Genomic DNA, 15,152 nt, shown 5'->3' with positions numbered 1-15,152 from the left:
CATATAAATGGAATCATGAGTGACTTCTTCCACTCAGCATGATGTTTTTGAGATTCAGTCACTATTGCATTTAGCAATAGGTCATTCCTTTTTATGGCTGAGTAGTATTATATTTTGTAAATATACCAGTTTGTTTATCCATTCACCAGTTGAAGGACATTTGGGTTGTTTCCAGTTTGAGGTAATTATCAATAAATCCACTTAACTTTTGCATGTAAGTTTTTGTGTGAAAATAGATTTTTATTTCACCTTAGGTAGAGACCTAGAGTTGGAATTTTTGGAACGTAGAAAGTTATATGTTTGGTTTATAAGAAATTACTAGATCTTTTTCTAAACTGGTGCACAAGTTTACACCCCACCCCCCAGCAATGTATGTAAATTGGGGAGTTCTGTTGGCTCCCCATGTTTTCCAAGACTTTGTATTGTCAGTCTTTAAGCCATTCTAGTGACAGTGGAGCAGTATGTCAGTGTGGTTTTAATTTAGATATTCCTAGTGACTAATGATATTTTCCACGTGTTTATTGGTCGTTCATATATTTCCCTTTGAGAAGTGTCTATTTAGATGTCTTGCCCATTTTCTAAGTAGGTCATTTTCCTTTTATTGACTTTTTTATATATCTTGGATACGTCTTTTGTCAGATAAATATTTTCTGAATATTCTGTCAGTGGCTTACCTATTCATTTTCTAAATGAATGAACAGAAGTTTATAACTTCAATGATATCTACTTTATCCATGCTTTTTTTTTTTATGTCTATTGCTTTCCTTCCTAAGAAACTTTTGTCTCCTGCAGGTCACAAAGTTTTTCTCTTGTATTTTCTTCTGAAAATTTTACTGTTTTAGCTTTTACATTTAGGTCTATTTCAAATTAATGTTTGTGTATGGTCTAAGATTAGGGTCAAAGTTCATTTTTTTTTCCATATGGATATCCAGTTGTTCCAGCACCACTTGCAGAAAAGACTTTCCTTTCCCTGTTAGGTTATTTTGGTGTCTTTGTTACAAACCAAGTGATCGAATAAGTGTGGGTTTATTTCTGGACTCTATTCTGTTTCACTGATATATTTACCAATCCTTATGCCAATACCATACTGTCTTAATTACTATAACTTTAGAGTAAGACTTAAAGTGAGGTTGTGTAAGTCCTCAACTTGGTTCTTTTTAAATTGTTTTGGGTGTTCTAGGTCTTTTGTGTTTCCATATAAACTTGTCAATTTCTACCAAAAAAAAAAAAAACCTGCTAAGATTATGACAGGGATTGTTGAATCTATAGATCAATTTGGGGAGAATTGGCATCTTAACAATATTGAATCTTTTAATTCATGAACATGGTATTGATCTTTATTAATGCTTCAATTTCTCTATGTTTTGTAGTCTTTAGTATAGAGGTCCTACATTTCTGTTCTTGCATTTCTCTTAACTTTATAAATATTTTATTTTTTGGAGGAAATTTTTAATGGAGTATATTTTATTTTCTAGTTGTTCGCAGCTAGTATATAAATGTGAAAATTGATTTTCCTGTGACCTTGCTAAATTCATTATTAGTTCTAGTAGTTTTGTAATCAATCATGTCCTTCGTAAGCAGATAGTTTTATGTCTTCCTTTCTGATCTTTGTGTTTTATTTCTTTTTCATGCCTGAGTGCAATGACTAGGACCTTCAGTACAGTGTTGAATTTAATTGGTAAGAGTAAACACCCTCCTGCCTTATTCCCAGTCTTAGGGGAAGAGCATTCAGTATGTCACTATTAAGTATGATGTTAGCTGTAGGTATTTTATAGATGCCCTTTGTCAGATTAAGGAAGTTCCCTTCTACTCCTAGTTTGTTGAAAGTTTTTATCATGAATGGATGTTGAATTTTGTCTTATGCGTTTTCTGATCCAGCAATCTTTGAAAATCGACTCCCTTTTATACACAAACTCTTCTTCCCTCCCTCCTCTTATCACAACCATTCTAATGTGCTTAACTAATTATATCTTTGTTCATGTGTAGTTTTATAAAGGTGTATTGTTTATGAACGTGTATTTTTACATAAATATGTGTGTATCTTTATAGATGAAAGCTCTTTTTTCCACTGAGCACTATGGTTTTAAGGTCCCTCTGTGTTCTCTGGGTGCATCTCATCACATTGTTAGCCCCTTTGTAGCACAGACACCCTAAGTGTTCCATACCGAGGCCCTGTGAATGAGGGCATGGGGCAGTGAGTACAGAATATGTTATCAGAAGTAACTCTAGAAAACTAGCTGAGTCACTGACTAATCAAATCAGTGGAAAGAATGTGGGGTTAGAATGTGGTCATGAGTCTAAATCCTGGCTCTCCCCCTTACTGTGTGATCTTAGGGAGTTATTTGCCTTTCTGAGCTTCAGTTTCTTCTTAGAATGGGGGATAGGACATTCTGTGATTTCTACGAAGGTTAAACAAGGTAATGTGAAGGTGATAATGCCTGGAACCTAGTAGGCTGTCCCAAAATGATGTTTCCCTCTTCATGCCTGGTCCTGATGGGAAGCGGGGTGAAAAGTATGTGTGTGGTTATTTCACTGTTGCCCAAGCATACCCCACAAAGAAGTGTTCATCATACACCTTAAATTGGATATACCGATGAACACTAAGTATTGACCGTATATAGTGCTGTGTTTAATATCAGATTTTCCTTCTGCCCTCTGCAGGACACAGTGGCCATGGAGAGTATGCCCCTGCTGGGGTTCACCATTGCCCCAGAAAAGGAAGAGGGCAGCAGCGAAGTAGGACCCGTTTTTCACCTTTACCACAAGAAAACCCTATTTTATAGCTTTAAAGCCGAGGATACCAATTCAGCTCAGAGGTACCAAAATAACTACTCCCGTAATCCCTTGCCTCTCTCTCAGAAAGAAACAAGTTGTTAACTGGGGCTTTGGCTTCTGTTCTTCTCCAGCCATCCCATCCCATCAAGTCCCTTTGGGCCACAGCAGAATAGCAGACTACCTATTTCCAGTTATGTGATTTTAAAAATATTATGATTCATTCATACAGGCATGGATTGATTCAGCAAACCTTTGCATTGTGTTCCAGGCCTTTGCTAAATGCTGGGGAAACCAAATGAATGTGACTATGAGGTGGTCATTGACCTTAGGTTAACAGTAATCTAGTCTAGTCACTTATAGGTTGTGACCAGAGTCACAGACAGAGTTACAACGCCAAGTGTCCCCTCTCTTCTGTTTACAGGTGGATCAAGGCCATGGAAGATGCAAGTGTGTTATAGCAGTTATCAAGCATGGGGACCCAGAATAAACTCTTAGTTTGATATGTGGACCCTTCCGGAAGCCAATTCATGTCCCCAATCATCTGGATATACATTGGATTCAGCATAGGAGCCTGACCTTTTTTGCTGGAACCCCCCTGCTCACACCTTCACAAGTGGAATCCTTAAGGGATATTTATGGACTGCCCCTTTTTTGTCTTCATGTTTACCACCCCTCCCTGACTTAAACTATTTCCTTACCCAGCAGTGAGTTAAAATTTAGTAATATGAAGACATGGAACTGATAGAAAAGTACATTTTAGAAATGCAGGCTTTTTAGTAGAAACAAGTTTTTTTCAACTTTTACTCCTGGTAAACATCGCCACCTTTCATACTGTTGATTTCAGTGCCTCAGGTGAAATAAGAAACAACTGGTAAATAACAGCTACTCTCATCAAAAGCACTTTATTGTTTTACTGAGCTACAACCTCCAATTTTATGTTTTCCAAGTGATTTACTTAAGTAAATAGCAGGTGGAGCCCTGTGGACTGGTTTGCCACCAGTACTCGACAAGGGTGTATGGAAAATTGACTTGTGCAACCCTGGCTGTGGTAACACTCAGAGGAGAAGGTCCTCCTTACTGCGGACGGCGCACTGCACTGGATAGGAAGGCAAGGGTTTCCTCCTCCTTTCCATCCTGCAACCTGTGTACTGACATGACTTAATGAAGGAGGGACTCCCTCATTCCCACAGCGGTTCTCGACACTGCGCCAGTGCTGGAAGCTTGGCTGCTGGCAGATCCAGCGCCCACCCTGGAGATCACTGCAAACCCTCCGAAGAGACAGAGTCTGCTTTAATTTATTGTGTGCCTTCCCGAGTTTTACCCCACACAAGTTGACAGCGTTACGTCTATAAGAACCTGTTTTTATTTTCAATGCGGCAATCCTTAGCTGTATTATGAAGCCTTGAGAGAGATAAAAAGCCTTGAGAGATGTGATCAGCAGGTGAATTCATGGTCTTAGCCAATGGTTCTGGACACAGTGAGGGAACACAGAAGTAACTCTCTGGGCGCCTGGGGCTCAGTCACCTCCCACTGATGACTGCTGCTCATTATGCTGGAAGTATTTTTACATAAAGCAAATTGGGGGTGGAGGGTGGGTGGGATTCCTTGTTATTCTCATCGAAATAAAAAACAGTCCTATCATTTTCTGATGTCCTGTCCCCACCCTCGTGCTGCGCTGTCCCCTAAAAAAAGGTATTTGCTGACAAACCTTTTGTAAAAAGCACCATCTCAAGGAGTTATTTACATTATTTTAAGGGGAATTTTTTTCTAGTTGGCAGTTATTTTTAAATATTTGCATTAAACAGTGATGCAAACAAACTAAGCGATTAGACAGGTCATTTATTAATTTTTGAGGGCTTAATTCCTATGGAATAGTTTTCATCATCAAACATACTTAAATGACCTTTGGACCCTCTGAGCCTTTAAAAAGTATAGTAGGACTTCAGCACCAGGCAGTGGGAGTTTCCCCAACCTGCTACTGCCCATTGTCAGTTTCTGAGATCTAAGTAGAATTATATGTCTGGAAGTCATTTGAAGGCCTCTTTTATCATATAACACCCTATTCCCAATACTCTGTAAAGAGGTGATAGAGCTTTTATTTCTCAGTGAATAGTTACACTAATTAAAACACCTGAGTTATAGATTAAACACACTAGATAGGTTTTGTAGAAGGAAGTGGCAGAGGCCACCAAGATCTTCCATAGCTCATGAGTGACTGGACAAGGACTCGCCTGGTTTACCCGGACCCTGTCTTTACCTGTCCCTTGCCATGGTTCTTTGTGTACTTATTTCAGCTGATTTCTACTGGCCAATTTCGCTCATTCCTTCTTGCCCATTTTACATGTTTGTGTTACCCGGCTGTACATGGGCCTACCTGGAGTAACTCAGATGAAGCTGCCCAACTGGCCTGAGGGTGTTCCTTCTCACTGGGCCCAGAGGCTGGAGAAATAGCCAGCTTTGATACTGGGGGTGGCAGTGCTGCCCAAGACCCCCGCAGTATCTGATATGCCCCCTGCTCCCTGGGCACAAAGCAGCCCCTTCGCTGTGCACCTTCAGCAAATGCTGTGTTTCTGAGGAGGAAGCAGTACTGAGCCAACCTGTGACTCAGAAATTAGAACTCGGGCCCTGGGCTCAGAAGCTCTGAGCCTCAGTGCCCTCATTTGTCACGTAGAGACCATTCCAGCTTCCCAAAGAGTTCAGGGGATCAAGCACAAACCAAACATTTGTGAAAGTGGCTAAGACCATAAACCTGTGGGGAAGGGCACTGTGTTGTTACACAAAAGGAAAATAAAGTCATGAGCCCTGTTCTGTTACAATACAATATAAAGACAATACGCCAAAAAGAAAAAAAAAAGAAACCTTCCTTTTTATCCATGAAAATGGCAAGAGAAACCAGGCCTGAAGAGGGCCTGGCAAGGGTAAGCTGAAACCCTTTCACCATTGTGTCTTTTCTCCCCTCCATTTGTTTTCAGTGACCTTTCCCTGAGCTCTTCACATGTGGACCAGAAAAACACAGATCTCTGCAGGATTGGTCTCTGCCTGCTTCTCAGAATCAGTAAAGTTTTATAAAACTCAGGGTTTTACTGAAAGCAGCACTTATCTTACATTATGATGGTATCACACCTTCCCTGCAAACTGAATGTTTTTCCAGCCTGAATTGGTCTTATTAAGTAGGAATAATGGTTATTACTAATATAAAGCACACTAGAAACACAGTAGTGTGCAGATATTGAGTTCCTGGGTCCTAATAATTGTTTCACATATCAAAAATATGCTGAGTTCTGGTCAGGCTGACACTGACCACTCATTCTCCCTTGCATACAGCCTAGTCCTGTGTGCAGGTATGTAGTGAGGGGCTGATGCTCAGGCTAACCTTCAGGCATGCACCGGGCAAGCCAATGCCACAGACCTCAGCAGCCCTGCTACTGCCACTGAAGGGTAATATGGTTATTGTCCTTTATCTAGTCCAGCTATTCATTTGATTAACGATGAAAATGTCATGGCAGAACACTGAAGCCCTAAATGGAGACTGAGGCCTCCTGGAGTGGTAGGACCAGGCTGGAGCCTGAGTTTTTTCCTGCTATGGGGCAAAGTAACGATATGCCAGAATAGTCTGTGAATTGATTCAGCCTGTGATTTGCGGCTTCTGTGATCAGGTAAGTTTCTGTGCTTCCATGTATTAATGGTGAGCTGAGAGGACAGATGTGTCCACACTAAGATGTCTGTTTTCAAGAGCAAGTAAAAGGAAACCAACCTCACACTGGCTTAAGCAATGATGAAATTAGCTCGACAAGAGGTACACAAGCAGGACAGGTTGAGGGTTCTAGAGTATTCCCAAGAACCAAGCTCTTTGGGTTTCTCTGACCTGCTGTCCACTGTCAGTTTGATTCCAGGGCTGGTTCCCAAGAGTCTGACTGGTGACTGCCACTGATGGGAGTGGGTGGGGGGCTACAGACGTGCCTGTTCACAACCACCATGGAGGGAGAGGTTGGCTTTCTGTAGTTAGCTTTTTCCTTAGAAGCACCCAGCAGGCTCTCTATATGGCTCCAGGAACACACTTACTTGTACTTGTTCTCTCCTGAGCTAGTCACTGGAAAGGGGCCCACCTTAAGTGGCACAGACCAGATAGCTTGGCAGCAGGAGTACGATGGCTGCTGGAGATTCACCCACAATGTCCACCCTCTGGACCACATCTACAAAGACTATGGTTTGGATTTGTGCAGTGAAAGGGCTGTGCCTTGCCATGGATTTGGGGGATTATCTGTGATAGAATTACAGGACAACTATTTAGGCATCTATTATATATTTTTGTTAAATATTACTGTAAGTGGTATTGGGAAGATGATTTGATGTTATTGATCCCTTAAGCACCTAATCACAGTTGTTAAATCAGCAGCCAAAAAACACCTATCTCTCACAAGATCCTAGAAAACCTTTGTGTGATTTTTAGCAAGAAATAACAGCAAGCATCTCTGCATGAAGTGCTCTAAGTACTTTAACACTGTAACTTCATTGAATTTCCCCAGGACCTGCTGAGTTCTATTATTATCCTCATTTTGCAGATGAGGAAACCAGAGGTTAGAAACATTAGGTAACTTGCCCAGGGTCCCCCTCTTCGTAGGTCTGAGGTGGGGCCCAGGTATGTACAGTGTGTACAAATGCTTCAGGAGACTGCACAGGCAGGCTGGTTATCTGGGGTTGGGCCTGGGAAGGTTTCACAGAGGCGTTAGTTCAGCTGCACCTTGAATAAGTTTAGCTCAATCATGGGCAGCGATCTCAGCTTGTCACCAGACTGTGAGTCTGTGGTAGAAGTGCCAATTTACAGGCTGTATCTGCAGTGTATATTCAGATCCTTGGCTGAAGAAAAGTGAGACACAAGAGTGTCTGAAATGATAAAGGCATGAGAGCTGGCACTGGTGACATCACACAAGATTGCAAGACACTTCTTAAAATTTGACACTATGCCAAACATTGTACAGAGAAATATACAGCTATAGTGGTGAATATTTTAGGGGAAAACTAGTCTGAGCTGGACACGACTACCACAAAGGTGGTACCCGGCCAGTAAAACATCCCCTTCCACAGAATTCTTTGGAGAAGCTTTATGACCCTGTGGCCACCCTCATAATGTCCTGGTGTATTTGCAAAACAGGTTCTCTACATCAGCAGTCCCAATCTTTTTCACACCCGGGACCAGTGCTCTTGTGAGAATCTAATGCCTGATGACCTGAGGTGGAGCTGAGGCAGTGATGCTAGCGCTGGGGAGTGGCTGCAAATACAGATGAAGCTTTGCCACTTGCCCACCGCTCACTTTTTGCTGTGCAGCCTTGTTCCTAACAGGCCAAGGACCAGTACAGGTATGTGGCCCAGGGTTTGGGGACTCCTGTTCTACATGGTCTTGATCTCTTCCTTGTACAGATAATGTGATCATGTCTCACATGAAAGGACATTCTGTGTCAAGAGAGTAGCATGACAACAGGTCTTATTTTCTACTTTGATCTTTCAAGGATGCTGTTATAACAGAGCCAGTGTGTAGGGGCAGCACTTCCTCAGGAACTTCCCCTGGAGTGAAAAAGAGGGTTATACAAAATGAAATCTGTATTAAGAAAGCAAGCAAGGAAGAAAGCATCAAGAAAGCAAGCAAAAAAAAATCACATAAATAAGATTTTTAGCCGCTTTTCAAATTCTGGGAGTGGGTTATGAAATCAACAGAATAGGTCACAACCAGTGCCCTCACCACCACCTACTGAAGAGAACAGAGTAGAACACAGCAAAGTATATATCCATTGTCCTTAAGAACTATTTCATGACATTTTTCTCTTAATCGTGTATATATATATACTTATATCGATTGTTGATGTAAAATGTATTTATTTATACTTATAGATTGTGGTCAAAAAAACTTTAAAGAATATTATGTAAGGAAAAAAGAGCACAAAGTTGTTAGACACATAAGCCAAAACAAAAGACTTTAAGGTCACATTCAAATGTAATGACATATCTCCAGTTTTATTTCCTGAATACTTCAAAAAATATTGCAAGGGGGAGAAGGTAAAAAATCCATGGTAAAGCTACACAAATTCATTTGATCAAGAAATGGTTACTGTAGTAATTAAGGGAAAACTCTATTATTAGTATATGTAAATTGTAAATGACAAAATTCTCCAGGAGCTGAGGTACAAATAGAGAGCTTTAAAATAACATGTTTTATCCCAGGTTCTCCAACAGCATGTTTTCAACAGTGACTACCACTCTGGTTTATATAAGGATTCCCCACTCAGGTGCAAATTGCCCTAACTGACCACAAGTTCTCTTCAAAATTGGGATCTTACTTTCAAAGGTGCAATTCACATTCTCTCCAAAGGTGGACTCAGAGGGAAGTGCGTCTAATACTTTCATCAACAGCTGTATCCCAAAATCTATCCTCTGGTAAAGTGTAGGCAATAAGCCATATGTTCTTTAGAAATCTTATGAGCAGATCAGAATTTAAAAGAATTGCCAGCTCCAATAAATATATGGTCCTTCAAATCCAGTGGCCTGTAGTTAACAACGGGGCTACAGACGTGCCTGTTCACAACCACCATGGAGGGAGAGGTTGGCTTTCTGTAGTTAGCTTTTTCCTTAGAAGCACCCAGCAGGCTCTCTATATGGCTCCAGGAACACACTTACTTGTACTTGTTCTCTCCTGAGCTAGTCACTGGAAAGGGGCCCACCTTAAGTGGCACAGACCAGATAGCTTGGCAGCAGGAGTACGATGGCTGCTGGAGATTCACCCACAATGTCCACCCTCTGGACCACATCTACAAAGACTATGGTTTGGATTTGTGCAGTGAAAGGGCTGTGCCTTGCCATGGATTTGGGGGATTATCTGTGATAGAATTACAGGACAACTATTTAGGCATCTATTATATATTTTTGTTAAATATTACTGTAAGTGGTATTGGGAAGATGATTTGATGTTATTGATCCCTTAAGCACCTAATCACAGTTGTTAAATCAGCAGCCAAAAAACACCTATCTCTCACAAGATCCTAGAAAACCTTTGTGTGATTTTTAGCAAGAAATAACAGCAAGCATCTCTGCATGAAGTGCTCTAAGTACTTTAACACTGTAACTTCATTGAATTTCCCCAGGACCTGCTGAGTTCTATTATTATCCTCATTTTGCAGATGAGGAAACCAGAGGTTAGAAACATTAGGTAACTTGCCCAGGGTCCCCCTCTTCGTAGGTCTGAGGTGGGGCCCAGGTATGTACAGTGTGTACAAATGCTTCAGGAGACTGCACAGGCAGGCTGGTTATCTGGGGTTGGGCCTGGGAAGGTTTCACAGAGGCGTTAGTTCAGCTGCACCTTGAATAAGTTTAGCTCAATCATGGGCAGCGATCTCAGCTTGTCACCAGACTGTGAGTCTGTGGTAGAAGTGCCAATTTACAGGCTGTATCTGCAGTGTATATTCAGATCCTTGGCTGAAGAAAAGTGAGACACAAGAGTGTCTGAAATGATAAAGGCATGAGAGCTGGCACTGGTGACATCACACAAGATTGCAAGACACTTCTTAAAATTTGACACTATGCCAAACATTGTACAGAGAAATATACAGCTATAGTGGTGAATATTTTAGGGGAAAACTAGTCTGAGCTGGACACGACTACCACAAAGGTGGTACCCGGCCAGTAAAACATCCCCTTCCACAGAATTCTTTGGAGAAGCTTTATGACCCTGTGGCCACCCTCATAATGTCCTGGTGTATTTGCAAAACAGGTTCTCTACATCAGCAGTCCCAATCTTTTTCACACCCGGGACCAGTGCTCTTGTGAGAATCTAATGCCTGATGACCTGAGGTGGAGCTGAGGCAGTGATGCTAGCGCTGGGGAGTGGCTGCAAATACAGATGAAGCTTTGCCACTTGCCCACCGCTCACTTTTTGCTGTGCAGCCTTGTTCCTAACAGGCCAAGGACCAGTACAGGTATGTGGCCCAGGGTTTGGGGACTCCTGTTCTACATGGTCTTGATCTCTTCCTTGTACAGATAATGTGATCATGTCTCACATGAAAGGACATTCTGTGTCAAGAGAGTAGCATGACAACAGGTCTTATTTTCTACTTTGATCTTTCAAGGATGCTGTTATAACAGAGCCAGTGTGTAGGGGCAGCACTTCCTCAGGAACTTCCCCTGGAGTGAAAAAGAGGGTTATACAAAATGAAATCTGTATTAAGAAAGCAAGCAAGGAAGAAAGCATCAAGAAAGCAAGCAAAAAAAAATCACATAAATAAGATTTTTAGCCGCTTTTCAAATTCTGGGAGTGGGTTATGAAATCAACAGAATAGGTCACAACCAGTGCCCTCACCACCACCTACTGAAGAGAACAGAGTAGAACACAGCAAAGTATATATCCATTGTCCTTAAGAACTATTTCATGACATTTTTCTCTTAATCGTGTATATATATATACTTATATCGATTGTTGATGTAAAATGTATTTATTTATACTTATAGATTGTGGTCAAAAAAACTTTAAAGAATATTATGTAAGGAAAAAAGAGCACAAAGTTGTTAGACACATAAGCCAAAACAAAAGACTTTAAGGTCACATTCAAATGTAATGACATATCTCCAGTTTTATTTCCTGAATACTTCAAAAAATATTGCAAGGGGGAGAAGGTAAAAAAATCCATGGTAAAGCTACACAAATTCATTTGATCAAGAAATGGTTACTGTAGTAATTAAGGGAAAACTCTATTATTAGTATATGTAAATTGTAAATGACAAAATTCTCCAGGAGCTGAGGTACAAATAGAGAGCTTTAAAATAACATGTTTTATCCCAGGTTCTCCAACAGCATGTTTTCAACAGTGACTACCACTCTGGTTTATATAAGGATTCCCCACTCAAGTGCAAATTGCCCTAACTGACCACAAGTTCTCTTCAAAATTGGGATCTTACTTTCAAAGGTGCAATTCACATTCTCTCCAAAGGTGGACTCAGAGGGAAGTGCGTCTAATACTTTCATCAACAGCTGTATCCCAAAATCTATCCTCTGGTAAAGTGTAGGCAATAAGCCATATGTTCTTTAGAAATCTTATGAGCAGATCAGAATTTAAAAGAATTGCCAGCTCCAATAAATATATGGTCCTTCAAATCCAGTGGCCTGTAGTTAACAACCCCTAACAATATCACACTAGAATTCATGAATATGTAATGCAGCTGCCCTGCTGTGAGCAGCATACATGAGGAAAGAAATTACTTCTTGATCGCTACAGTAATTGGCTTGATTATGCCAACATGTATAATTATGAAAGTTATTATAGGCATAGATTAGACAGCTCTTTTAAAGATACAGCTACAATACCACTCAGTGTGACCCTGAATCTTATTTTATGCAGCAAGGTGAAAAATGACCATTAGTTTTCACTATCGCAATTTGACTAAATATCAACCTTTCACCCTACTCAATAAATATCTTCTATTTTTACAGTTATCAAGATATCACTGTCTCATCCTATGGGTCCATCCTTTGCTACACTGGATCAGAAACATATCCCCGCATGACAAAAAAGAAGTGAGGAAAATGGCCTTTTAAATAACATAAAAAAAAAATGCTTTTTATTTTCCTGGGTGTGTCCCTTGTCAATGTTAACCTTTATTTGTGAAAAATTTTAAAAGAAAGGTCTTTTTCCTCTTTATTTAGGACAACTATAGGGATAAAACTTCTAATTAAGGGTATAACATGTTTCTTGACAAGTTCTCTCTTTGGAAGAAAAATTACGATAAAACATTTGCTAAATACCGTATCTCAAATTTATAAGTAAATTTAATATTGTACATTAAACAAAGTGTGGTATCTACATAATTTAAAGTGTTCAATTCCAGCCTTCAGTCAAGAGTTTTGAGCTCTGTGTTTCAGCAGCCTTTGTGAATGCATTTTCTCACAGAAGTGCTTCCCCTTGCTTCCTCTCATATTCACCCACCCTGGTAAGTTTTGCAGCCTGACTGGCCTTGGTGCAAACAGGTTGGGGAGTTGGATCTCATCAAGTCCTACAATCAGTTAACGGAAAATCTGGAATATGGCAAGACATTAAGGGTGCTCTCCACTCTGCTATACCACCTTCCTTAGCTTCAAGATTTATTAATTTCCAGTTATTCAGGAGATGGACTCTGCTGATTGAAACCCTGATACACAGTTGACTGATACTGACTTTCCTAATACAGAGAAATGCTGATTATCTAAGTCATAGCCAAAACATCTACGAAGAAATCAAATTTCATGTTGAAACCTCAAGAAACACATTATATTTATTTCCAAGATCAATTAGCTGGAGGAGGGGGAAGGTTAATATGATCAGGGTTGTTTCCTGGTTCTAGAAATTTTCAGTCAACTCCATTGGAATAGGAAGAGAATAAGTGGCTGAATGTTGCGTATGTAAGCCTATGAGAATGCTAAAGGACTTTGGAACACGTAATACTCAGGTACCATTTTAGCAGTGACACCATGCTTGGCATAGTACTAAGCACTAGACTCATGGTTATTTACTGGCGAAAGCTCACAAATTGAGAAGTCAGATACAATGCTCTAATTCTCTGTAGTAGAAGCATGAGAAATGGCTGTGGGGAAATGATGACAGTGAATGGATTGTGCCTGAGGCAGATTAGAGAAGTGTTCCTGAAGGTGACTTCTGAGTTGGAGCTTGACACATGAGGAAGGAGTTGCCTTACAAAGAAGAAGGGGTTGGAGAGGCCCCTGGTGGCAGAGAGCAGAATGAGTGAGGTGTGTGAGAATGAGTAAGATACCACACAACACATTCAGGGAATGGGGTAATTCAGAATTGCCAGAATGTAGGGAGAAGTCACAAAAGCTTATGAGACAAGAAAGGCTATTTGGGGCCAGGTTTATTCAGAGCCATTGTTCTTATCCTGTAGTTACCAGGAGACCATGGGAGCTTCCAGACACTTTAAAAAATAGGTGGCAAGAACAGATCTGTTTTACAAAGACCTCTCGTTTTCCATTTAAAAACAAATCAAACACATGTGACCTACAGTCTGTTCTGTCAAAGATGGCCACCACAATAGATCCCCTCCTACATATTCTTCTTACAACATGACAACACTCTTCCCATCAAATGGTGGGAGCATGTATTCCTTCCCCTTGAACCTGGATAACCTTTCTGACAGTAAGCAGCAAACAGAAGTGAATCATGTGAAATGCCACTGTTCTCTTGTGACACTTGCTTTTGGAATGCTTCTGCCACGCTATAAGGAAGCCTAGCCACATGGAGAGGCCACTTGTCAGTGTTCATGCTGCCAGCCAGCATCAACTACTAGACATAACTGTCACATTATTTTTGGACGATGTAAGTTGACAGCTGACAACAAAGTCACTGCAGGGAGGGATGCTAGTGAGACACAAGGTTCCCTGCCCCTGGAGAGGCTCAGAGACTGGAGACATAGGTGTCCAGGAAGGCCCGGGTGGAACCAGACAGGAATATCAGCTGAGTCTCTGTAAGGAGTCACAAGACTCTTAGATCTCCTAATCCCATCCTATACAGACTGCCCTTTCCCCCACGCTTGCAGGAGACAGGAAGTTTATTCTCTGGAAAAAACAACTAGAAGAGGTACAGGCGCCCCACTCCAACACACCTACACACTTATTTTGGATTCAGCCTCTTGACATGGGCTCCTGTTTCTTGCTACTAAGTTCCCTTTCCATGACAGATGAAAATGTGTGCTCAATAGAAGGAATCAAAGTTCTTTAGAGTTCAACCATGTTTTTATTGGAAGACTACCACTGAATGATGTTCTAATCTCAAGGTGGCTGAAAAAACCCACTGTGAAGGACTTTCAATGGCCCTGGCTCAAGAGTTTAGATTTTATCTTATTGGTCAGAGGTCTCAAAACCATGAAACGGTTGAAGTCCAGAACCATGCTTAAGAGATGCTGCTTGGCCTGCATAGTTTAAAAGCCATTTTTAAATTACCAACATTTTAAAGTCAAGAGATTTCACATGTACAAATCCAGGTTTCTGGCTTCTCTTAACCCATTTCCTGTTTAGAAAAAAAAGTGCAGCTCTCTGCCAGCGTTAACTTAATTTTACATAAACACACCCTTTGAGGCTAAAGCAAAACTGACTGGTTTTCAATGTGAAAATAAAACATAAAAACCGTTCTTGGAGTTATTTCTAAACAGAACGTGTCTCTAATCCTAATGTAACAGAATTGTATACATAAATCGAATTCATCAAATATATCTTTGGCTAATGACTATTCCAGAACAATATTAACATCACACGTAGGAACGCTATGTTTTCTAGGATTTGACATTTTCAGCAATCGAGAATTACTATATTTTACAAATAGCAATACCACTACTAAAAACAATTGTTATAA

At 40.6% G+C, this 15,152-nt stretch overlaps 1 protein-coding gene across 2 annotated transcripts in view; it reads left to right on the top strand.

Moving 5' to 3' along the window:
* FGD5 (FYVE, RhoGEF and PH domain containing 5) overlaps positions 1-4,321 on the top strand; it is a 107,128-nt gene extending 102,807 nt beyond the window's left edge. For both annotated transcript variants that reach the window (XM_011357417.2, XM_023529077.1), the window contains 2 exons: positions 2,662-2,816; positions 3,197-4,321. In XM_011357417.2, the coding sequence (XP_011355719.1) occupies positions 2,662-2,816; positions 3,197-3,233 (192 nt within the window). In that variant the 3' untranslated portion in view covers positions 3,234-4,321. The remainder of the gene's footprint in view (positions 1-2,661; positions 2,817-3,196) is intronic.
* The last annotated feature ends 10,831 nt before the right edge of the window (positions 4,322-15,152 follow it).

The sequence above is a fragment of the Pteropus vampyrus genome, unplaced genomic scaffold, assembly GCF_000151845.1.
Source record: "Pteropus vampyrus isolate Shadow unplaced genomic scaffold, Pvam_2.0 Scaffold35, whole genome shotgun sequence".
NCBI lineage: Eukaryota > Metazoa > Chordata > Mammalia > Chiroptera > Pteropodidae > Pteropus > Pteropus vampyrus.
Note: the sequence above shows the minus strand (reverse complement) of the source record. Positions and strands in the feature narration are given on the sequence as shown.